Source organism: Jatropha curcas, chromosome 4, assembly GCF_041381405.1.
Source record: "Jatropha curcas cultivar XTBG-Jc1 chromosome 4, XTBG_Jcur_1.0, whole genome shotgun sequence".
Classification (NCBI taxonomy): Eukaryota; Viridiplantae; Streptophyta; class Magnoliopsida; order Malpighiales; family Euphorbiaceae; genus Jatropha; species Jatropha curcas.
The window spans coordinates 23150653-23173714 of record NC_143154.1 but is presented as its reverse complement, the minus strand read 5'-3'; the positions used below and the strand labels follow the sequence as shown (position 1 = coordinate 23173714).

The 23062-nt window shown below is 30.7% G+C and overlaps 2 protein-coding genes across 7 annotated transcripts; one reads left to right on the top strand and one right to left on the bottom strand.

Moving 5' to 3' along the window:
* Positions 1–1132: 1132 nt before the first annotated feature.
* LOC105635647 (uncharacterized) lies at positions 1133–10925 on the bottom strand. 6 transcript variants are annotated; one of them, XR_016320407.1, is made up of 11 exons: positions 10786–10925; positions 10527–10649; positions 6073–6621; positions 4264–5562; positions 3843–4167; positions 3290–3551; positions 3019–3185; positions 2684–2795; positions 2450–2539; positions 1516–1654; positions 1133–1408 (listed from the first exon to the last, which is right to left on the bottom strand). XR_016320407.1 is itself a non-coding variant. In XM_089720103.1 (9 exons), exons 2-9 carry the CDS (start codon positions 10629–10631, stop codon positions 2470–2472), a joined length of 2889 nt encoding a protein of 962 aa, XP_089576229.1. In that variant the 5' UTR covers positions 10632–10649; positions 10786–10925; the 3' UTR covers positions 2222–2469. The 6 variants fall into 6 exon arrangements, 1 of the variants encoding a protein (XP_089576229.1); XR_016320406.1 differs by having other exon boundaries at positions 1516–1613; XR_016320408.1 differs by having other exon boundaries at positions 1516–1576.
* An 8760-nt stretch (positions 10926–19685) lies between these two features.
* LOC105635642 (Tmem18) lies at positions 19686–22118 on the top strand. The gene is made up of 4 exons (XM_012218720.4): positions 19686–20001; positions 20120–20225; positions 21396–21544; positions 21639–22118. Exons 1-4 carry the CDS (start codon positions 19861–19863, stop codon positions 21732–21734), a joined length of 492 nt encoding a protein of 163 aa, XP_012074110.1. The 5' UTR covers positions 19686–19860; the 3' UTR covers positions 21735–22118.
* The last annotated feature ends 944 nt before the right edge of the window (positions 22119–23062 follow it).

Sequence of the window (23062 nt, the reverse complement as noted above, 5' to 3'; positions counted from 1 at the left end):
AAAGTATGTATTTGGAAATAGAAGTTTCATTGAATTTACTTCCCTTCATTTCCTTTCATTTTTTTCCATATTGGAGGAAAAAAAAAGAAGTGGCTTTAAACGAGTTTTGGAAAGTGTTAATTTCCTTAGTTCCTTTTCGAGTTTTGGAAAGCTTGTTTGTGTTCAATTCAGTAAATGTTTAATTCAAACTTGTTTGTTAACCAAATCAAACTCAAAACATAAGCTTTAAAGCTTGATTATTTTTACAAACAAGCTTGATAATTTATAAAAGCTTGTTAAGAGCTTGAAACAAAAATTATTAATATACTAATATTATGAAAAAAAATCATTTTTCTTTTATATTTTATAAATTTTAGTTAAGAATAAAATAAATTTTTAACATATAAAGTATATATGAATATGTAATTATTATTAGATAGAAATAATATATTAAAATAATAATTTTAATTAGTTGAATAGAATCGTGAACAAGCTCGAATTCATTTAAAAATTGAACAAATTAAGTTTGAACAAAATTTTGAGCTCAATATTAAACTCAGATTTGGCTCAAACTCAAATCACATGCTATAAATTAGTCTCAATTCTCAAACAATGTGAATTTAGTTCAACTTGGCTCGTTTATGGCACTGAAATAAAATTGAACTTTATATTCTTTCTCCACATTTCCCAGCACGCCATAACATATATTGAAAGTTTAAATTGGTCATCAAGATTTAGCCCATTCATATACATTCTCCATTCAATAATAGAGCTATTCTCAAAAATTTGATCCAAAAAACACACCCAAAGGACTAATCGTATGTAGTTTAATTCTCAGCAATTTGGGAAGTATAGATTTTAGGCTCGAAATATATTGACTATAAGTTTTTATCAATTTTATCAATAAAGCGAAGAAATATTTATATTATGTAATTCATAATATTGTTTCGGACTATAAAAAAATATTAATATGTCACAGATTAGTCGCTAATTTTCCATTGGTGGAGGACTCAAAATCTGCATTTTCTTTCTTTCCTTCTCTCTAATTAGTGAATGAAATGGTTTCTTTTATCACTTTGTGGATTCGCATCTAATATTCCAGGAAACGTGAAATAAAAATAATGAAATCCAGAGAGGGAGAGACGAGGGAAAATTCCAAGAAACGACGTCGCAAATGCCTTCCCATACAAAAATTACTACACGCTTGTTTATATATCTAAAAAATATCAGTAGAGATTTCAATTTAACAGAGACAGTGGGCTGGTTATACGCAAAGCTTTGGAATTAAGCGCCCATATCATTTCTATGTTTCCAAACCCTAACAAAAGCGCCCATATCATTAATATGTCCTTTGCTTATAATAACTGCCTCCTTTTGCCGTCTCCATTCCATTATCATTGCCCTTGTGCTCATTGTTGCCATCTCCATTCTTATATGATTGGAGAAATTGTAGAAGCAACAAAATTGAGTTATAAAACAAAATAATGATACAAAATTGAGTTAAAGCATATGAATAATCTCTGGAAAGTCTGTTACCTGCATTGCCAACGTCTTTATAAGAACAATTCAGCAGGGATCAGTATTGACGTTTCAGCACCTGACCAATTACAAATGGAAGAATTGCTGTCTAGTCCCTGTAGTTTGACTTATCTCTGTAATTTCATTCACTCCATCTCTAAATTTTTTTAATTAATTAATTAATACTCTGTTTGGATGGAGTTATTTTTTTGAATAAATCAAAATAGCTGAGAAAAATAACTGTGAAAAACAATTTTACCTTGTTTGGAAAAGAAGGAAAAATAATAAAGGAACATAAATAAAATCTCTCTATTTGGGAAGAATAACTGTGGAATGATGAAGTTTCTCTAATTTTTATACAATTACCTAAATATGCAAACTATTCTTAGCTAACTATTGAAGTTATCTGATCGTCAAATAACTTCAATAGTTATTTGACGATTTATTAATAACTATTGAAATTAATAATAGTTATTCTTAGCTAACTATTGAAGTTATTTGATCGTCAAAGTCCTCTAAAATGATAGATAAGATTAAAATGGTAAGATATCATTATTAATAACTTTTTCCCATAAAATTGTCTTTTCCAAACAAAGGAAAATAATTTTTTTTTTTCTTTCATTATCCAAACACATGGGTGAAAAATACCAATAGAAAGAAAATTAACAATTCATTAATATTTTCTTCAATTATTTTGATTCCTTCATTATTTTGAAACAGAGTGTAAAAGACAAATTACTGGTATAAAAAGTCCTAGGATAAATGTTAATTAGTATGAGGTTCGATGAAATTTAATGGTCAAAATTTATATTTTAATAAATTCCGACTAAACAGTAATTCGCTCATTAAGTTTTGAGGGGAAAAAGAGAAAACAAAAGACAGATGCTATTTTCACTTTGATCCTCCAAAAAACTCAAATTCTAAATTTGTCCCTGATCTTGAAAAATCTTACCTCAGATTTATATTGGATCCTTATTTCCATGGGTTTGATCCAGATGTATTGGCTTTACTCTGAGCTTGGTACTTCAACTTGACTTCTTCTCTATTCATCATTAACGCAAAATATTTAGTCCTTTCAAAATGGTCAGAACATATCTAGCAGGTGACATCAAAATCCTATACCAGTTGAAATGGGGAACAGAAACATCAATTTTTTTATACTGAAAATAACTCTCTAAATACGTACTTTTGAATTGTGCCAGGAGAAGTTGATTCATCCCTTATACTGAGTGATGAAAATGATTCTGAAAGTTTAATAGCATCACCTCCAGAAGTGCTTGTCAGTAAGTTTTTAGCATCTGAAAGTCACAATAAAATTTTTTGCGATTAGTTTTACTGATAAGTAAAATTCAACTATATATAAGTGTAGGAAGTTTTTAGACATATCCAATTATTTTGGTCTGACTTTGCAATGCTCATAATTAAGCCAAAAGCACTTCATTGTTATATCAGGCAAGCGAAGCAACCATGAAAAGTACATAATATAAAAGGAAAAAAAATGTAAATAACTATAAAAAATACCAATTTGGTCAAGCGCAATTGGGGCAGCTATAATAGCTTCTGCCAATCTTTTGTCATCATCAGCATTATAGAAGCAGCCTCGCAACTTGGCATCACTGACTACCTTTCTCCAAATAGAGCTGCTCTTACTTAAAGTTGCTTCATTTCCAAATATCCAAAGGCAATATCTACACAACCAAACCAAAACTTATAATTTCTAAATCAATAATAGAAGAAAAATAAAATATTTAAGCAACTGCTGAGACTATAATTTTCAGTTTTCAATTAACACCTTGCGCGTGTTAGTGCTACATTTGCTCTTTGCCAGTTGGAAAGAAAACCCACTGATCCTTTGTCGTTACATCTAACAGTGGAAAACATTATAACATCCTCTTCACCACCTTGAAAACCATCAATGGAGCGAACATTTACAGAGAATTCCCCATCAGAATTTGAACTGTATTTTTTTCCAATCTTCTCTTGAATTGCATGAACCTGAGCCTTGTATGGTGATACGACACCTATGCTAACCTTCTTCTTTGTTCTAATGAATTCTGTAATGCAAAAACAAAGACACCGCTTAATCCCACAATGAGTACATAAGTTCTGTTTGAAATTAAGGTTTGAGCTGTTTTTAAGAGAAACATAAACATTGAAATATTGACCATATGTCATTTTTAAGCTGAATTTCTCATTATTTGATCATAAAAGCTTCAAAGTAGCTAACCATCACTCCCAAACTGCTTTTTCTAATAGCATCTGCAATGATGCTTTCTCGAAAAAGCAGTTTCAACCTCAATGCTAAACAGACTATTAAAATTTCCTAGCCAAAGTTAAATTGATACCTTCATATAGGTTTGCGAGTACTTCAGCAATAACAGCAATCTCAACCATATTTTTCAAACTATGGAACTCATTAAATTCCTCTTTCCCATGGGCTACGTTTATAAATGAATAGGAACCATACATATTTCCTTCAAGGAAATGTTTTTCATGACTTATTTCTTTGACATTCGGGGCATCCAAAATCTGCTTGCCATAGAATTCTCTATTTGGAAATAAGCTTATGGAAGGATGCATTCTGTATTGGATGTTGAGGAGGTACCTTTTGTATCCATTCTTTACCAACCTCTCAAACAAACTTCTTCCAAATCCAGCTTTCTCAGAAATCTAATGATCATTACATTTGTTAAAATATGAAAAAATGAAAAGCATTTTACTGACAATGGAAGACAAAGGAATATAATAAGTTCAGAAATTCCAAACCTTGCTATTAACCATTGCTGGCAATTGTCTTTCGTCTCCAACAAGAACAGCATGGCAAAGACCAGAGAGTTGTAAGGGAATATTTGATTCACATTCTTTAAGCTGTGCAGCTTCATCAATAACCAAAAATTGTATAGGCGCCATTCTTTTTTTGCGCAATTTAATGGAGCTTGATGTAGTACAAAAAAGCAGACAAGCATTCCCCGAGCAAAATTCTTTTATTTCATAAATATTGGAGAAATTTGGAACTGGGAATGTTTGAGGAAGTGATTTTAGTGTAGTAAGACACTCATTAATTTTGTTCCTCAGCTGCAAATGGTTATGAACTCTGCTTCCCACATTCTCATTTATCTTGAGAAGTTGCTTCAACCCTTGATTAGGAATATTAATTCTAACCAACAAATTTTCAAGAGACTTCAGCAAATCAAGAGAATTCATCATGTTTTTCAGCAAGTTCAATGGAATAAAAGACGTTGGTACATGTGTATACAAATTTGTAATGCAAAATTTCAACTGTTCTCCAATGGATTTGAATCTTTCCTCTACAAATTCCTCAAATGTCAAATGATAATGTTTTCCAACCTTTTCTTCAATTTTCTTGTTCTTAGAGCAGCCATCTCCATTTTCCACTTCCTCATCTTTCAATTTTTGCTTATCTTTCCCAATATGCAAACTTTCCTTCTGTTTTACCGTACTCTTTTTATTCTTTTGTTCACAATTTTTATCAGTTTTATCCACTTTGACTTTCTCTGTTGGGATTTCTTGCAAGTAAAGATGGTACTGCTCTTCAGGGTCTTCGAGCAAATTTATCATTGATGCCAGACTATGATTCCACCCAGACTCAGGAGCTAAACAACTGTAAAGTATGTCTGCACGATTATCAAGATATACATTGTAAAGTTCACTCTGATTGTCAATATTCATCCTTTCCTGATTGCCAAACAGAACTATATCTCCAATACCATAAGTATCATATTCCAGCACCTTGACAACTGAATTCAGCACGCGCATTGCGACTTCCAACACTGCTATGTTAGTTGGAGCACAAGTAAGTGTCCTGCATTTCATGGTAAATAGGGCATGTATCAGAAAACCAACTGTCTTTGTTTTCCCTGTTCCTGGAGGCCCCCATATTAGTTTGACAGAATTCCGATGTGAGCAGTCCCCTGTACTGATACAGCTCAGAACTGCAGCTTTTTGTGAATCATTTAAGTCAGAAGAGCAGTATATGTCCTTTATGCATGACAAGAAAGCACCTTTTTTGTCTCTAGAAGAGCAGATGCTACACTTCTCACCATCCTGCAAGAAATGATATATTATTAGGTTGTAGAAAGTACATGTGTCACATACAGAAACAATTACGAGGAGATTGGTTTAGATTTATACAATCAAAGGATGCAAAGAAAAATCTGCGCCTGTGTTTAGTATACACAATAGTATGCTGAGAGCAAAGAAACTTTTTGCCAAAGATGTTAACTTAGCAGTTTTAAGGGCTAGTTGGCATTGTTTTTTCAAATAACAAATTTGGATAGAAAATAAGCAAGATTCTCATTATTCAATGAATAATGGATTTTTGTAATTTTATTTTTATTGGCCCAAAACTAATCATAGGAAAAGCTCATATTTAATTTGCTTTTTCCCAAAATTAGCTTTAGGTCCATAAGAAATCATATTGTGAAAATCTATATTCATAAGGCCAATAAAATACTCCATATGTTTAGCTCCAAATCTGCTATTTACAATAGTAATGCCAAAACAAGCCCTTAGCGTAGGATATTGAAGAAACAAGAAATTAACCATGATTCTTACACTAGAATTATTTTGCAGCACTTCTTGAATAATGTTCATGTTCTCTCCTTCCAATTCTGAGTTTAATGCTCTCCATATACGAACATTTGTCGTCAAGTTTATCAAAAAAACAGCAAAAAATGTTTCTTTCTTGTCCTTTTGAATATCTTGTTCAAGCACTAAAGGCTTTGACAATATTACTGAGAGTCCATCAGAAAAGTCACCTTTGACTCCATGAACATAAGCAATAAGATAAGATTGTTTGGACCTGCTCAAATCATCAGTACATTTTGGTCTCACATCAGCCAAGGCAATAAGATCTCCAACCACAGGCTCATATACTACTCCGTTGTTCTTAGTCCCTTCTCTTTTTAGTGAAATTTCATAAAACAAGTCTTTTGGAAGTGTATACCCCTTACATATCTTAATAGAGGATATTTCACTTGCAGGTGCTCGAGACAGTCCTTGTATGCCTGAAGACAACTCGGCACGTGTTTCTTCAAGAAGTGGGGTAATGAATGTTTTCAGATAATGTGTTGTTGACATGAATGTGTCTGGAATCTTCCTCACCTGTAACAAGACAACAGGAATTGAGAATGGGAGTAAGATTTGTGGGGTTGCAAAAACTTATTATGGTTTTTTTTTTGTTAAAAGAAATTTTGTGAAAAAAATTACAGGAAAATACATGCTTCAGGAATGAAAATAACATAGATACTGCTAGAGCTGGACTGGAACCGTAGTCCACGGTTATGCACTGGATCTCTTCCTATCTCTCAAAAAACTGACCAGAACAGATCGGAAACGGTCTGCAGTTCCAAACTAGCTGGTTCCAGACTGGATTATTAAAAACAAGTTGTCCCTGAAACCAACCAGAATAGGACTTCAAGCAGAACAGCTCCTTTTCCGGAATTCCATGAACTGGAGCTGCCAATTCCAATCCAGAATCTGACTGGACTGGCCCATGGCTCCCCCTAATTACTTAATTACTGCCAGGGATAGCAGAATCAAGTACCATCAATAAAAACATAATATCATAGTTTAAATGCAAAAGCGCTTCCAGATTATGCTATGATACATGACCATGTATCATAGACAATGCTAAGGCAGAAGGTAAAGAATGGCCAAGTCTCAAATAACCCAAACTAATAATAAACCTAACAGCCCATTTTATTCTACTTATTCTAAGATAATTTATTCTCACAGTAACTAAAACTGCATGAAGATAATAAAGGTAATGGCCACTGAATATTATCAGATGTATCCTTCCAAACAATCCAAATCAGGTGGCCATTTCCTTAATTGATAGAAGTTGTGATTTGAAATAAGCACTGAATATTAGTGGGAGATCAGAATTAGCTATAGTACAACAATGGAAGCTTTCCCCAACTTGAGTCCAAGACTAAAAATAATGAGGCTTCATTAAGCATGCATTTTTTGCATTGTAAGGTTGGTCTCTTTGAGCAAATGTACTGAGAGGATATTGCAGTCCATGTGATCAGAACTTGCAGAGAAGGTTCTCGACGAAATGCCTGAACGAGTTTAGAAATGCATCTGCATGCTACTGACAATGTTTGGATTCAGAGATTTTGAACAAATTAATCTGCAAAATCCATGAAATTTTATCATCTGATTGTTGAAAAGACACAATTCATGGATTTTGAAAAATTTTCTCAAATGGCTCTTATATTTAAAATGACAAACATACATGGGAGAGAAATTCTTAGATATTTTCCATAATTTTATAAATATTCATCAAATCCATGAAATTATAACTCATGAAATATATGAATTTTGAGAAATTTCATGTATTTAAAAGTTTTCAATATGCACACAGTGACATTGCCTAATAATAAATGCACATATGACCTAGCAATAGATTCAGATTCAAATATCCCTTCCCTGTACTAAAAAAAAAATCATCAATGCAAACATTTTTTGCTTGTAATTATTAGGCATTGTGATTGGTGAATCCAAAATCCTCTTTTGGTTTATTAATAAACAAGGTAGATTATTATTTAATCCTTAAAATTTGGATTAATTAATGTTTAAAATCAACTGACAATTAACAATTTCGAATTTGCCCACTTAATTTTTGCTAAAAGTTGGATATTTTTCATCTACAAATTTTTAAATGATAAAAAGAATTTTTATATTATAAAAAAAATATGTTTACAAGTTAATTAATTTATATAACTTTTTTAATTTGAAATATTTAAATACTTTTTATTCTCAATAAATAATTTTTATTTTATATAAAAATTTTAATTATAAAGTATCTAAAAGTTATTTTTAAAAAAAGTGTGCAATTGACTACAACCAAAATGATATTGTCTTAATCATAAAATTATTTTAACATCTAAATAGAAAAATGAAAAAAATTTAATTTGAGATTTTTTTTTTCTTTTATTCTTACTATAAAAAGGCATTCAAATACTTTGCCTATTATAATTATCCTTTCACGACGGAAAAGAGTTCTCAGTAATGCATATTTTTAGATGAATAGACTATTTTTTAGCAGAAGCAAATGTGAAAGATCATCTCATTCATTTCTTAAAATAAATAAATAAAATTTAATTTTATTAGTTAAGTGCAAAAGAAAGGATAAAATTTATAATTTTTATTTTTTAAAATAAAAAATGTAGAAATCAAGAAAAAAAAAAGTTAATAACTTATGAACTTCTACAGCTATCCCACAACCGCTTTCATAATAGCTTTTTGGAGTCTTGAGGGAGCCTTTACGACACCTTAAACAATCTACTTTTAGCATTTTATTGAGATTAATTATTTTTTTTAACAATCATATCATGCATTTTTTTCTCTCGAATTCAACTAATTAAGCAACTAATTCAACAAATTCAATTAACAGTTAGTAAAACAATTAATATTACCGAACAGACCCTTAGTATTTTTTTCCAATTATAGCATAGTCTTTTTAATTTTGTTAATTGAGCATATCCAACTTTAGGTTCCCATCATGTCATTTCTTGAAAAACTTAAGAGACCTAAATACAAGTACATTAAGGATTTTTTTATTTTTAAATACAATAAACATTAATTTAGATATAAGGGCAGAAATCAGATTTTTTATCTTCAAACAATTAATTAAGGGCATATGTTCGGTAACTTTAGCAGTTCTAGTAAATGTTAGCTATTATAGTACCTGTTAACTGTTTTACTAGTTGTTAGTGGTTAGTAGTTAGCTATTTATATAGCGGTTAAAATAGAAACGTTCGGTAAAAATAAGTGTTTGATTAACTATTTAATATAAAAAGACAAAAAAAAAAGTAATAGAAAACAAGATAAACACAAGATAGACATAGGCGTTATAAAAAATTTATAAAACCCTCAAAGTTAATGAGGACAACGTTTCATGAAACACTACTTCAAACTCTAAACGTTAAGATAAATGTGATATTACCGAATACAATAATTAATTAAAACAGTGTTTTAACCCAATCAAAACACTAAACCCTAAATTAGTTTATGAAAATAACACTTCCCCTTTAATTATGTAAGCAAAGTTCATAGTTGCTGATTGTGATTTAAAAATCATAATATTTTCTTGGTCAAATTACTTTTGATCACTATAGTACTCAGAAAAACATTGTAGACCACACAGATGATATTCGTCTCCCTTACAAAACATTATAGATTACAACGAAGAATTCAATTCTGCAAATTATATTCTATGGATTTAAATATAACAAAACTAAATTTTACCAAATAAATAAAATTTTTAAATGAATTCTATAAATTTAAATAATCTAAAATTTTATGACAGAACTCTTCATTTTTCTATTTGATTAAAATTATTATAGTAAGGGTTTTTTAAAAATAAAGCAAATAAATTCTAGATAATATTTCGAGTTGATTTACATCAGATGGCGCGTATAGTTTATAAAATTGTTTTGTGGAATGCAAGAAAGCATTTTATATAATTTTAATGACTTAATTAGCCTTATTTTATTTATGGTTAATATTTTCTATACATAATAAAGAAAATGATAATAGTATATAATTAAAAAAAATAAAATAACACAATGCAAATGTCAAATCTAGCTGCTTGCTAATATATTGTAAGAGGACAATATAATAATATATTACTAATGATTAAAAAATAAATAAAAATTGAATAACATCGTATGCCTATCAATCAGGGGCGGAGGGAGGCGGGACTGGGGGAGCGCGGGCCCCAAACTCCAGAATTTTTTTTAAAAAAATTTGCATTATAAATTAGTATAAAAAAATTTTTTTCTTCATTTTGATCCCTAACTTTTGAAAAATTTATTTTTATCTCCCCAAATTTTAAAGTCCAGCTCCACCCCTGCTATCAACCTTCTCATATATAAATTGAAAGATGCAATTCCTTATAAAAATCTTCAATTAATCTATCAGCTGCATGCAAGAAACAACTGAAAAAACACCTAAAAGGAGATTTTATATATATATATATATATATAGTGAGAATACCCAACCTGGAATTTGTAAAGATTATCGTTGAGCACATCATGAATGGACCAAGAAAACACTTCATCTATTAATCCTCTACCCATAATCCTTTTTCCCTCCATCATTTCCATCTTCGTCCTCTCCAGTTTCTTTACACGATCCCAACAAAACAGAAATATTACAGAGAGAGATTGAAGGAATAGTTTAAAATTACACTGCAAGAAATTAAAGGAAGGAGTAGGCCAGTAATTGCGCTGAACGAAAGCAAGATAGATGCTACTGTACCTTATGTAGAAGATGAAGGTGAAGGTGAAGATGAAGCTTCTACCAAGCTTCAATGAACGACGATGTATGTATGTTTCTCCACAAAGCCAACATCACCTAAAGAATTGGAACAAAGAAAAAAAGCACCTTGACTTAAAGTCAACAAACATATAATATAAACACCCTTGTACGGCCAAACTTCGTGACGAAGTTTGCTGAGTCTTGAGAATATTTTACATCCCAACGTAGCAATAGAAATTAAATTTTTAACTTAAAATGCTTTAACTTCCAAATTTTAAAATTATAGTATAAAAGAAAGTATTTTAGTTTTTTTATCCACTTAATGATTTTTTTTTTTTTTTTTTTTTAGGATAAGGATATAAAACTATCAAAGTTTAAGTTTATGGGTTAATAAAAATATTATTAATGACTTTAATTTTATTGGTTAAAAATTAAAAGTAATTTAATTTTGACCAGTTATATTAATTTTTTATTTAATCTATATTATACTGAATAAAATATGAAGTTCTGTTAATACTATATAAGGTATATATTAAATACGGTAAGAATATAATATCTTTAAGGATTTTAATTTTATTGGTTAAAAATAAAGGTAATTTAATTTTAATTAGTTATATTAATTTTCTATTTAAATATAAATTCTATTGGATAAATTAAGAAATTATATTATATACCGAATATATATTAAATATGGTAAAAAATATAATATCTTTACGGATCTTAATTTTATTGATTGAAACACCAAAGGTAATCTAATTTTGATTAGTTATATTATATTATATTATATAAGATACATATTAAATATGGCAAAAATATGATATATTTAATTATTATTTATAATAAATCTTTAATTTGATTTGTTGTAATTATTTCCTACAAGTAACTTATTTTACAAATAATAGATGTACTTTATTATTATTTATTAAGAAATATATTATAAGATTTATTGTTTGATATAAAATAGAAAATAAAACTTACCAGAAATATATATAATTTATAAAATTATAATATAACACGTTATATTAATAAACCATCTAACATATTGAAAGAAATTTTTTTTTTTCAAAAAAAAAAAAAGTAATTGTATAATCATAGGCTTTAGTAAAAAGTAAAAAAAAAAAAAATACCAATATTATAAATGATCCTCTAAAATAATGGTTCTCAGACGGGTTTTTCAACGGTTCAGGCTGATTTCGAACCGGTTCCGGCTGATTTCAGATGGAACTAGAACCGTCGGTTCCGACTGGAGCTGGAACCGCTGGTTCATGGTTCCAAAACTGGTGGAACCGAAACCGAACCGGTTTGGACGGTTCTGATTTAGGTTCGGACTGATTCCGGTTCCCACTGGTTCCAGTTTCGGTTCCTACTGGTTCGGAACCGATGATTCTGGTTTCGAAAATTGGATTTTGGCCACCCCTAAATTGAGCTATTTAGCAAGGTCCTATACTTATTACCATTTTTTCTTTTCAACTTTCTGTTTGCACTATAAATATGGGAACATTATTATTTAATCTTTCGACTTTGGTCAAATATACTATTTAGTCCTCACTTTTTTAAAAATACATTATTAGACTCCTAATTTTTGCTCTCATCCAATTATTTAGTCCTTCCATCTATTTTAAGAGCTTTTACCGTCAATTTGTATGGAAAAGATAAAAAAACTCCTTCATCTCATCTCTATCCATCTATATTCAGAGTAAATGCAGCCAAGGAAAATAAAATTTGAAACAATTTCAACCAAGAGATCGTATATGACAAATATAAGGAAGGTTCATTCTAAAATTTTAAAGAAACAAAATTACATACTCAAACATCAAATAAATCTATGACTAGGGGTGGCCATTTTCCGATTTTTGGAAACGGAACGGCCGGTCCAATACTGTGGGAACCGAAATCGAAACCGTGAGGAATTGAAATCGGTCTGAACTGGAATCGGAATTGGGGTCAGCGGTTCGGTTTCGGTTCTAACTTTTAAGGAACCGTGAACCGACGGTTCTAAGAATCGGTCAGAACAGGCTAGAATCGACTGTTTTTCCAACCGGCGGTTCCAACGCTTCGAACCGACGGTTTCACCCGGTTTAAATATTTTTTATTTTTTAAATATTTTTATGAAATTTCAAAATTAACCCTCCTAAAAACTATATAACGGCTAGTTTTAAGGGTATTTGTGGAAAATTAATTTTTTGGATTTACTATAAATGCCCCATTTCATTTTAAAAAATAAATTAAGTTCAAGCCCTTTTTCTAAAAAAAAAAAAAGTTCAAGCCTTTTTTTTAATAAATAAATTAAGTTACGCCTTTTTTTTAATTTTTTTCTTCAAGTTTTTTCTAAAAATTATTTCATAAATATTTAAATTTTAAATTTTCAATAAAAAAATATTCCCTAACTTTTGATTTTATAATGCTGAAAAATCAATCGGAGAACCGGCCGAACCGTTAATTTGGAACTGTTAAGGAATCAGAATTGGAACTGTAACCGCTCGGTTCCAGACCGTAACCAATCGGTTCCAAACTGTAACCGGAACCGTCAATTTTCGGTTCTATTCTAATTCCAGATTTTTTGGAACCAAAACCAGCCGTTTCAAACCGTGGCCACTCCTATATATGACAATCATACTAAATGCTAAGAAAAAAGAAATTTGCAGTTGAGTATATATGAATAGCAAGAAAAATGGATACTAAAACTCCAATGAGAAACACTTCTGAATATATCAATGCCTTAAATTTGTTTAAGATTTTTGTAGTTTTGGAATAGATAAATCAATGTCCAACAACTCTTCTTTCCCTATTATGCACTCTACAATGCCACTGTAATTAGGGATGGTAACGGGTCGGATACTTGCTTAAAAAGCACTACCTGAATCAAACCAAACATGATTACAAATTAGGTTCCTGAACCGATCCCGAACCCATTTAAAAATTCATTTTTGCTACTTGAGCCCGTCCCAAATCCGATTATAGTTACCCGTTTAAAAATTCAAACTTGTTCCAATACCCATTTAGCATTAAAAATATTTTTATTTTAATTTTTAAAAATAAAAGCAAGTAAAAATTATAAAATTATTTATTTTGACATAATAAATATTAAATATAATATAATTATAGCATTAATTATAATTAAAAAGTGTATGTATATATATATATTTTTTTTCTTTTAAAAAATAATTATTTTAAATATTCTTTGAATATTTATTAAACGAGTAACGGGTAGTGGGTTCCCGAGTCTTTGACCCCGAACTTAAAATAGGTAACAAAAATACTATCTGAATCCATCCCAAACCCCATTTATTTACTATCTTAATCCGCTAAATCGGATCGGGTACTCGCCAGGTTGGGTAAAATTGTCGTCCCAAATTGTAATTTGTCATATTAGTGGTTGCTTTGATTATTGATCAACCCTAATATAATTCACCTTTCAATCTTCTTATTTAATACTCAAATATGCTCACAACCAATATCTCATATGCGCCCCAATCCTATTTTTCACTCAATCTGAAAAATAAAGCCATTATTCTCTATATTGTCTTGCATCAAAGATACATATAAGGCCGTCGATAGTGATGAGGATATTGTGGATGAAGGAGATAAGTGAGTAGTAAAAAAAGGAGATGAAGGTGATATAGGAAGTGTGGTGGTGGCAGAGAGAGCTAAGAGAGGTAATAGAGTGGAGGTCATATATAAAAATATTATCATCGGAAGAGCCAGAAACAGTGACTAGACCAACAACGACGACATCAAGGGTAGAAGAGAAGAGCGGGTTAGGGTGAGAGATGAGAGTGTTTTTTTTTTTTTTTTTTTTTTTTTTTTTTTTTTTTTTTTCATTTTAAACGTGTTCCCAGAGGTCAGTATTATCATTTTATAGTTTCTCTCATATTTGACTATTTTTTTTTTTTGGCTCTTATTCATGTCTAAATGCTAAAAAAAATGGACATGGGATGTTAATGTTTGACGGGTCAAATACAGAGGAGGATAACCACGTATTTTGGAAAAGTGAGATTAACTAGTATATTTGATCAAAACAGAGGGAGTAAAAAGTATTCTCTCTATTTATATTTTGGCTCACTTTATTAAATTATAATAAAACGATGTTAAAGAAATTGACATTGCATAAAAGGATTTTAATGCGAAAAAAATTCCTAAATTATAATAAAACTATTTATAAGATCCACCAATTTATAATTCCATTAGTCTTTTGATCCAAAGTATTAATGGAATCATATGGATTTTATAACTAGCTTTTGAACAAAATTTTTTAAACAAAAGTTTAAACTTTGATTGTTTTTGCAATTCTAGCAAATTCTTTTAATTTTGGCAACTAATGTTGTGAACTTAATTTTTCTTTGCAATATTAGCCTCCATCCTATTTCCATTAGAAATATGTTAACATTGCTGTCAGTGGGACGCATGATAGAAAGAAGCTCACCATATTAGCAAGCCATGTCAGATTAAAAAAAAAAAAAAAAAAAAAAACTTAGCCTTTTTAATGAGGAAAAGAATGACATCGCTCTCTGAACACATCAACTACACCATTTAGCACAATTCCTCTTTCTTACATGATGTCGTTTTCTATATTGGTTATTGGTGATACCAACCTTAAGATTAAAGTACATGATGATAGACATGGGTATCAGCCAATGAATCTGATTCTTTTCACTATTGAGAATCCCTAAATTTGATTCTCACTTTATGCTTTTTCTCCTCGTTTTTCATTGTTATCATTTAACACCTTCTGCCCCGGTCCCAAAGAATTAGATGATGGATGTCACATTCGGTGATGGAGACACCAATCTAGCTAATAAATTAACTGTAGAGCTAATATATATATATATATGAATTAAAGATGATTAAGTATTCACAAGTCTAATAACTCTTAGATTTTACTTAGAAATTATTTTGAAAAAAATCCTACAGAAAAATTGCAAGAGTTTCCCCTTAAAAACTAAACTTACTAAAAATCTGTGAACACGAAACACTCTCAATTCAAACCTCAACAACAAACAAACTCTAACATAATCAAATTCAACTCAATTATATCACTTGTAAAATTCCTTTAATTTATCAACAACATCATCATACTCATAAATCATTATAGTCTTAAATATTCTTAAATGCAATTTCTATAACCATTCATACATAAGTTAATTAGATTCCATCCTTACAATTTAATATTACATTAACTCCATAATTAATAAACTTTTATAGGCTATTAATATAAATTCCATACATAGGTTCTAAATAAATACATTCCCGATAGTCATATCACCAAAAAGACTCTTCAGCTCTGATATTACTCCTCCGATCTTCAACTAGCAACCACGGTCTATAATCCATGCGTAATAAAAATTGACGCGCTAACTATAAAACTCAATGATGCTCATAAATTACATACATCCCAGATGTTGCTATGACAACATATATTCAAAACATGGATTTGAGGTTGTCGTTTAGAGCATGCGCTACTGTATTGGAGATTGTCGTTTTGTCTCATTCTATGTGTTAGGGTTCAGTTGTAATGCATATGTTTTGTTGCAAAAGAGGAAAGTTAGTTTTACATAGAAACTATGGTGTTTATTGCTTTACTTGGCCAGTTTTTTGTATGAGTGTCAATTTTTACGTTCACAATTTTGCATCATATATAAAAAATTGAGATAATAGCATAAATTACTGTGTTTTCTCATATTATAAGAGCAATTATAAAGTGCCTATATCTTGAATATGCAGGATGGATGAATATTTTACCATTTGCATTTGGCATGGATGCATTTTAAAGTTGGATGATGTTGTTCCTTAAGTTGGTGGAAGTCAAAATCATTTTGACAATTGTTATCCTGATAAGCTTTCATGCTTTGAAATATATTATGCATAAACTTAATTACATTATAGCAAAAATATCATTGCAATTAAATTGAAATTTGCTACACTATGGCATATTATATTTTAGCAAAAAAAAAAAAAAAAAAGAAAAAAAGAAAATGTTCCTAATACATTACCTACTTAACTAAAATAAATACAATTGCTAAGAAACATCCTCAAACATCAAATACATACCGAATGCTAAAGAAGAAAAAAAATTTGCAGTTGGATGTATATGAATAGCAAGAAAAATGGATACTCAAACTTAAATGAGAAGACTATTTTATATATTAATGACATAAATTCATTTAAGACTTCTGTAGCTTTGGAATAAATAAACCAATCTAAACAACTCTTCCTTCTCCATTATGCATACTACAATCTCCACTGTAATTTGTCATATTAATTGGTAGCTTTGATGATTTATCAACCCTAACATAATTCACTTTTCAATCTTCTCCTTTGATATTCAAATATGCTCACAACCAATATCTCCTATGCACTGAAATCTTATTTTCCACTCGATCCGAATAGCAAAGCCATTGTTATCCCTATTATCTTTAAGTGGATGAAGGAGATGAGTGAGTGGTACAAAAAGGAAAAGAAGGTGATAGAGGAAGTGTGGTGGTGGAGGAGAGAGAGGGAGGTAGTAGAGTGGAGGTCATATATATGAATATTATCATCAAAAGAGCCAAAAACAACGGTTAGACCAATAGCAACGACATAAAGGGTAGGAGAGAAGAGGGAGTTAGGATGAAAGCTGAGAGTGTTTTTTTTTTTTTTTCACTTTAAACGTGTTCTTAAAAGTCAAACTTGTTATTTTATAGTTTTCTCTCATATTTGACTGCCTTTTTTTTGACTCATGTCTAAATGCTAAAAAAAATTGATGGGGGACTATAGTGTTTGACGGATCAAAAACATAGGGGTGTAATGATATATTTTGAAAAAAAGTGAGAATTAGCTAGTGTATTTGATCAAAATCAAGGGACTAAAAAGTATTTTCTCTATTTATATTTTTGGATCACTTTACTTAAATTATAATAAAACAATGTTAACAAAATTGACATTGCATAAAAAAGATTTTATTTGTCAAAAAAATTGATTCCTAATTTATAATAACACTAATTATGAAATCTATAACTTATAATTCTAGGTCGTTTTATTTAAAATATTAATGGAATCATATAGAGTTTACAATTAGCTTTTGGCTAAATTTCTGAAAGAAGTTTGAACATTGACTGTTTTTGCAATTCTTGCCAGTTCTTTTAATTTTGCAATTAATGTTGTAAGCTTAATTTTTCTTTGCAATATTAGCCTCCATCCTATCCCCATTAAAATAAAAAATTAACATTGCTGTCAGTGGGACGCATGATAGAAAGAAGTTCACCATATCAGCAAACCATGTCAGATTTTTTAAAAAAAAAAAAAAAAAGAAATCTTAGCCCTTTTAATCGGGAAAAGAATGACGTGGTTCTCCAAACACATCAACTACACCCATTCAGCACAATTCATTTTTCTTACACGATATCGTTTTCTATATTGGTTGTCGATGACACTAATCCTAAGATTAAAATCGTGATGATAGACATGGGTGAATATGATTCTTCAACTATTGAAAATCCCTAAATTTTATTTTCACTTTATGCCTTTTCTCCTCCTTTTTCATAGTTATCGACAATGAAAAAACTAATAAACAAAGAAGTTTATTGACTATTAGGAACTTAATATCAATAATATTGGAGGTTGTTGGGATAAAGGCAATCTTAGTAGACCATAGTCATAACTAAGGTTTTTTTTTTTTTTTTGTTTAGAGCATGCGCTACTGTATTGGAGGTTGTCGTTTTGTCTTATTTTATGTGTTAGGGTTTAGTTGTAATGCATATGTTTTATTTCAAAGGAGGAAAGTTAGTTTTATATAGAAAGAGGTGATGTTTATTGCTTTACTTGGCCAATTTTTTTGTGTGAATTTCAATTTGTACATTCTGCGTTTCTTATCATATATAAAAAATTGAGACAATTGCATAAAATATTATGTTTTCTCATAGTATAAGAACAATTATAAAGCGCCTCTATCTTGAACATGTAGGATGCATTAAATTTAGCCTTCATGTTGTAATTACAGACTACTTCAGCCTCAAAATCCTTATATAATGTTTCCGTAGCTAAACTTCCATCTACAACATTGCTCAGTGTTTGACGCACCGTACGAGATTTATTTTATTGAAATTAGGGTTTGATTTCGCTTTTCATAGAATGGGCTACAAGAGTTCTCATTGACAGAGGTAGAGGAGAAGCGAGATTTAGCATAAGCTCTAAGGTTTTAGGGATTTCATTTGCAGAGGGATGAAGTAGGTATTATTAAGGTATTCATGGTGAAATATGATGACATTTTTGCCCAATAAAAAAGGGCCAATATATATATATATATTTTTTTAAATTTGATTGACGTGTCTAACTTCTTTTTGCTATGGGATGATCAAATTAGCATATTTTTAACAAAGAAATGACATTGTCTACTATTACAAAGAAAAATTATGTTAACAACATTAACTGTCAAAATTAAAAAAATTAACTAGAATTGTAATAATGGTTTGAGACATTTAGCCATAGTTTTTGAAAAAAAGAAATTATTTTCAGGAATGAACTTGGAAGGGCACAAACGGACTTCAACTTCCAGAGGTTTCTCCTTCTCTCACGCTCTTTCCGCACATAGGAATGATTTTTAACTCGACCCGATTTGAATGGGTTTGGATAGTGAATTCAATACCCATACAAGGGTTCAACTTGGCGGGCAACGGGTACTCGTTCACTATATGATTTGTTATTAAGGAATTGAACCCATGACCTACCACCAAGCTATTTACCATTCTCAATGAATAAAATATTATTAGAAGTAATATAATTTTATTCATAAGTAATATTTTAATAAAATTATTTAAATTAAATTATAATATTTAATAAATTAAAGAAATTTGTGATTAAACGGATAGTTAAACTGGTTCGGTTAGTATGCGGGTAATTCTAAACAGATTTGGAGCGGTCCGTATATTATTGGTTTAGTTCTTTCGAGTACTCTCCCGCTGCCATCCATATCTGCACATCTATTCTAACATCGAAATTCCAAGAACAGCAACAACTCGAGCCATTTATTTCCGTTTTCACGAAGCCTCGGAGTCACTCAGATCGCGGAACAGGGTGTATCCCGGTGACTGATTAATAATAATGGACGAACTCAGATCGGCTTTGGAAGACCACATGGTGCAAATGGCGGATCTCGTCCAGAAACTTTCTGCAGAGCTCCGATCCGGCCTTCGACCCGCCTATGAGAATTTCATGGGATTCTTCCATGCCATAGACTGGAAGGTAAACAAAAAAAATTCAAATTCCGGACCTGTTACTAGCTTTTTCTATCTATCTAATTTCAACTTTTATTATTATTATTATTATTTTTTTTTTTTTGAGAATAATTTTGGTTTCCCAGGAGCCTTGGTTGATGGGTTTGTTGACATTTCATGCTGTGTTGCTGATAATAGCCATCATTTCAAGGAAACATGTGAACTTTCAGATGTTCTTGTTTCTCCTTGCTTGTAAGTTATTTTTCAATTCTTTAGTTGAAGAGTATGATATTGGATTGGAATTACTAATGGGAATCAGATTTTCTAGTTTTAGCTTTTTTATGTATGATTGTGTCATTACTTCATTTCTTAATCAATTCTTGTGAGTAGATTAATTGTAATTAATATCACTTCCGTAGATTCTCTTGCAAGTCATATAATTAGCTATGGATATTGTAGCTTAAATTATATCTTTCCTAGAGGGTCTCAAACTATGTCTTTCCTGTTTGGGATAAAAGAATTTCCCAAAAAAAAAAAAAGGTAGAATTAGAATTTCATTTTTTCTCATTTAGAAGTGTTCACTTCACTCTCACCACAGACTTAATTTTATGTAATCCAACACAACTCACTGAATTCTATTATTTATGAATAAATTTTTATGTATTCATTTATATCAAACAAGGGTTAGTAATATTTTACATGTCAGGCTTGTAGTTGTTCTCAGAGTGAGTTTCGTCTTGTGGGTCCCCTGCTTTTGCACAAACTTCTAGTGTTAAGATGGGAGGTTGAAGAAATGGTATGCTTGTTCTTGCAGCGAGTTTAGACCTTTGGCATGCATGCAAAGGTAGTGCACCTGGGCCTGGAGCCAAACAGGGCTTTAGTAGTGGCATTATGCCGCCCTGGATGTATGTGTCTTGGGAATATTCCTTTGCATCGAATTTTACTTTGTATAACGGTATATCATCTGTATATGTGCATGCTTGGTGATATGACATATTGTACAAGTTTTTATAGAACGGTGCTCACATCTTGATAAAAACTGATATTTCCTGGAAAAGGAAAGATCCTACAATTAGTAGATATGTAAATCTAAACTAAAAGTTTTCAAAAACAATTGCTAGAGTCATGAAATTTGGCTTTTGTCTCATGGTTAAAAATCTTTTAACATGTATTTTTCCCTGTTATCTTTTTTTTCTCCAAATAAATTTGGAGAAGTTGGGCTATTTGTCATTTGCAACCCCCAAATAAAGCACAATTCACCTTACCAGTATCACTTGTTTATTAGTTCATATATATGCTTATTGTCAGTAGGTCAATGTTTACTTCAGAACCTAAGCACATGGTTGCAGGCACTAATGTATCGTCCATTTTATTTTTCATGTCCTTGAATATCACCTTATATTAGCCAATGATGTCATGTAGTGGGTGGTGTATACTTCGCCGAGAGGCTTAATAGAGTTCTTGGTGACAATTGGAGAAGCTTTGCAAGCCAGAATTATTTTGATCCACATGGAATTTTTCTTTCAGCACTCTGGTCTGGGCCTCTTCTCATCATTGCAACCATTATTTTGGTCAGTAATTGCTGTCATCTGTTGTTTGTTCCCATTCCCTTATATATTCTCTTTACTGAATCTTTCTTTTGTATTCTGATCCTTGTCTTTGCAGATAAACACTCTCTTTTCATTATGTTACATGATTGTTAGGTGGAAAAGAGCAGAACTTAGACACCGAGCAAGGCTGTCTCATAACAAACAAGATTGATCATGCTCATATATGGTAGTTTTTCCTGCCTTAGACGCTTGAAGAGCTATTTCTTTCCGCATAATAGTTTTGAGGCTGATTTAGATTATAGATGTCTTTTAATCTTGCATTTCTTTTTTTTTTTTTTTCCGTTTTTCTATTTTTACTCTCAGCCAGGTCATCCTGAGTTTTGATTGTTTTAGTTATAAATATTACTCAGCTTATACTGGCATTCCTTGCATACTAGTATATTTTTCTTACGTCAGGTAATAGTAATACTTCTATCAAGTCATCCATAGGCTTCCCTCCTCCCAATTATGGTCTTCTATAATTTTGCTTGTCTCAACTTGCACCACAAACTTGAGTTTTATAATTTTAATTGATCCCATTTCAATTTCCATCTCAGTTGGCCAATTGTAAACCAGATTGAATGTTGCTATCATATTTAGAGCTTTTGTTTTACAATCGTAATAATTGCTTTTTCTACGGTGAAATTAGTTGCTTCTTGAGCAGATATGCATGTTAGAGTGCTAATTTCTTTCAAGGACTTTCAAGTTACCATTCTGGGTGAGACATTTTAAGAAACATAGATCTGGGAATCGATTTTCGTCAGTTCATCATTTGCAGTCTCTATATTTCCACTACCTGATTTATCAAACCATTTCATAGAAATCACCTATATCGATTTCCCATGTTAGACTTATTTAATATCTAACATATCTGGAATTACATTTTGCTGCACTTTTGGTAATTACAAACTTTCACACCAAGTGCTCAAAGGAATGCAAATCAGAAATTTTCCGCAGAATAACAAACATTTTATTTGAAAAATATTTTCCAAATAACTTATTTTACATAGGCTTAGAAGCTAATTTTCTTTAAGATATTGTCTGAGTTTCGTCAAGCATGTCATAAGCATCTCCAGGAATGTCTGCCTCTCCCAGATTTTTGCACAAGTAATATTTGATTGAGGCTAATACATGAAAGCTTCGAGTTTCATTGATGTATTTAAGTGACATGCACTTTCTCTGTGGTAGGCTTTAAACCTCAAGTTTAACTCTTGAAGCAAAGGTCAACAGGTTTTTTCCTTGGTTTCATTGGAGATCAAAATTTTGCCAAAGTGAACAACAAATGATTTTAAGAGCTCGTTTGCAATCAAATTATTTTGTAAATTCTTTCTTGAATTCATTTACCAATTAAAAATTTCATCTTTGGTATAAAATTATAAATGATAATGTATTATAAATTTCATGTTTTTTTAGTTCTAGGGTCCGATTATGTTTAGGTAAATAGAGAATTTCAGTAGAAATGAAATTAATGCCCGAGTAATTTCAATCAATAAATGATAT

Coding starts and splice junctions, on each gene's coding strand:
- LOC105635642 (XM_012218720.4), top strand. CDS start 19,861: ATGGACGAACTCAGATCGGCTTTGGAAGACCACATGGTGCAAATGGCG. Junction 20,226..21,395: donor GTTCTTGTTTCTCCTTGCTT/GTAAGTTATTTT, acceptor GATGTCATGTAG/TGGGTGGTGTATACTTCGCC. Junction 21,545..21,638: donor TCATTGCAACCATTATTTTG/GTCAGTAATTGC, acceptor TTGTCTTTGCAG/ATAAACACTCTCTTTTCATT.
- LOC105635647 (XM_089720103.1), bottom strand. CDS start 10,631: ATGGAAATGATGGAGGGAAAAAGGATTATGGGTAGAGGATTAATAGAT. Junction 2,796..3,018: donor AATTGCGCTTGACCAAATTG/GTATTTTTTATA, acceptor TGTGACTTTCAG/ATGCTAAAAACTTACTGACA. Junction 2,540..2,683: donor TCTCCTGGCACAATTCAAAA/GTACGTATTTAG, acceptor AATGATGAATAG/AGAAGAAGTCAAGTTGAAGT.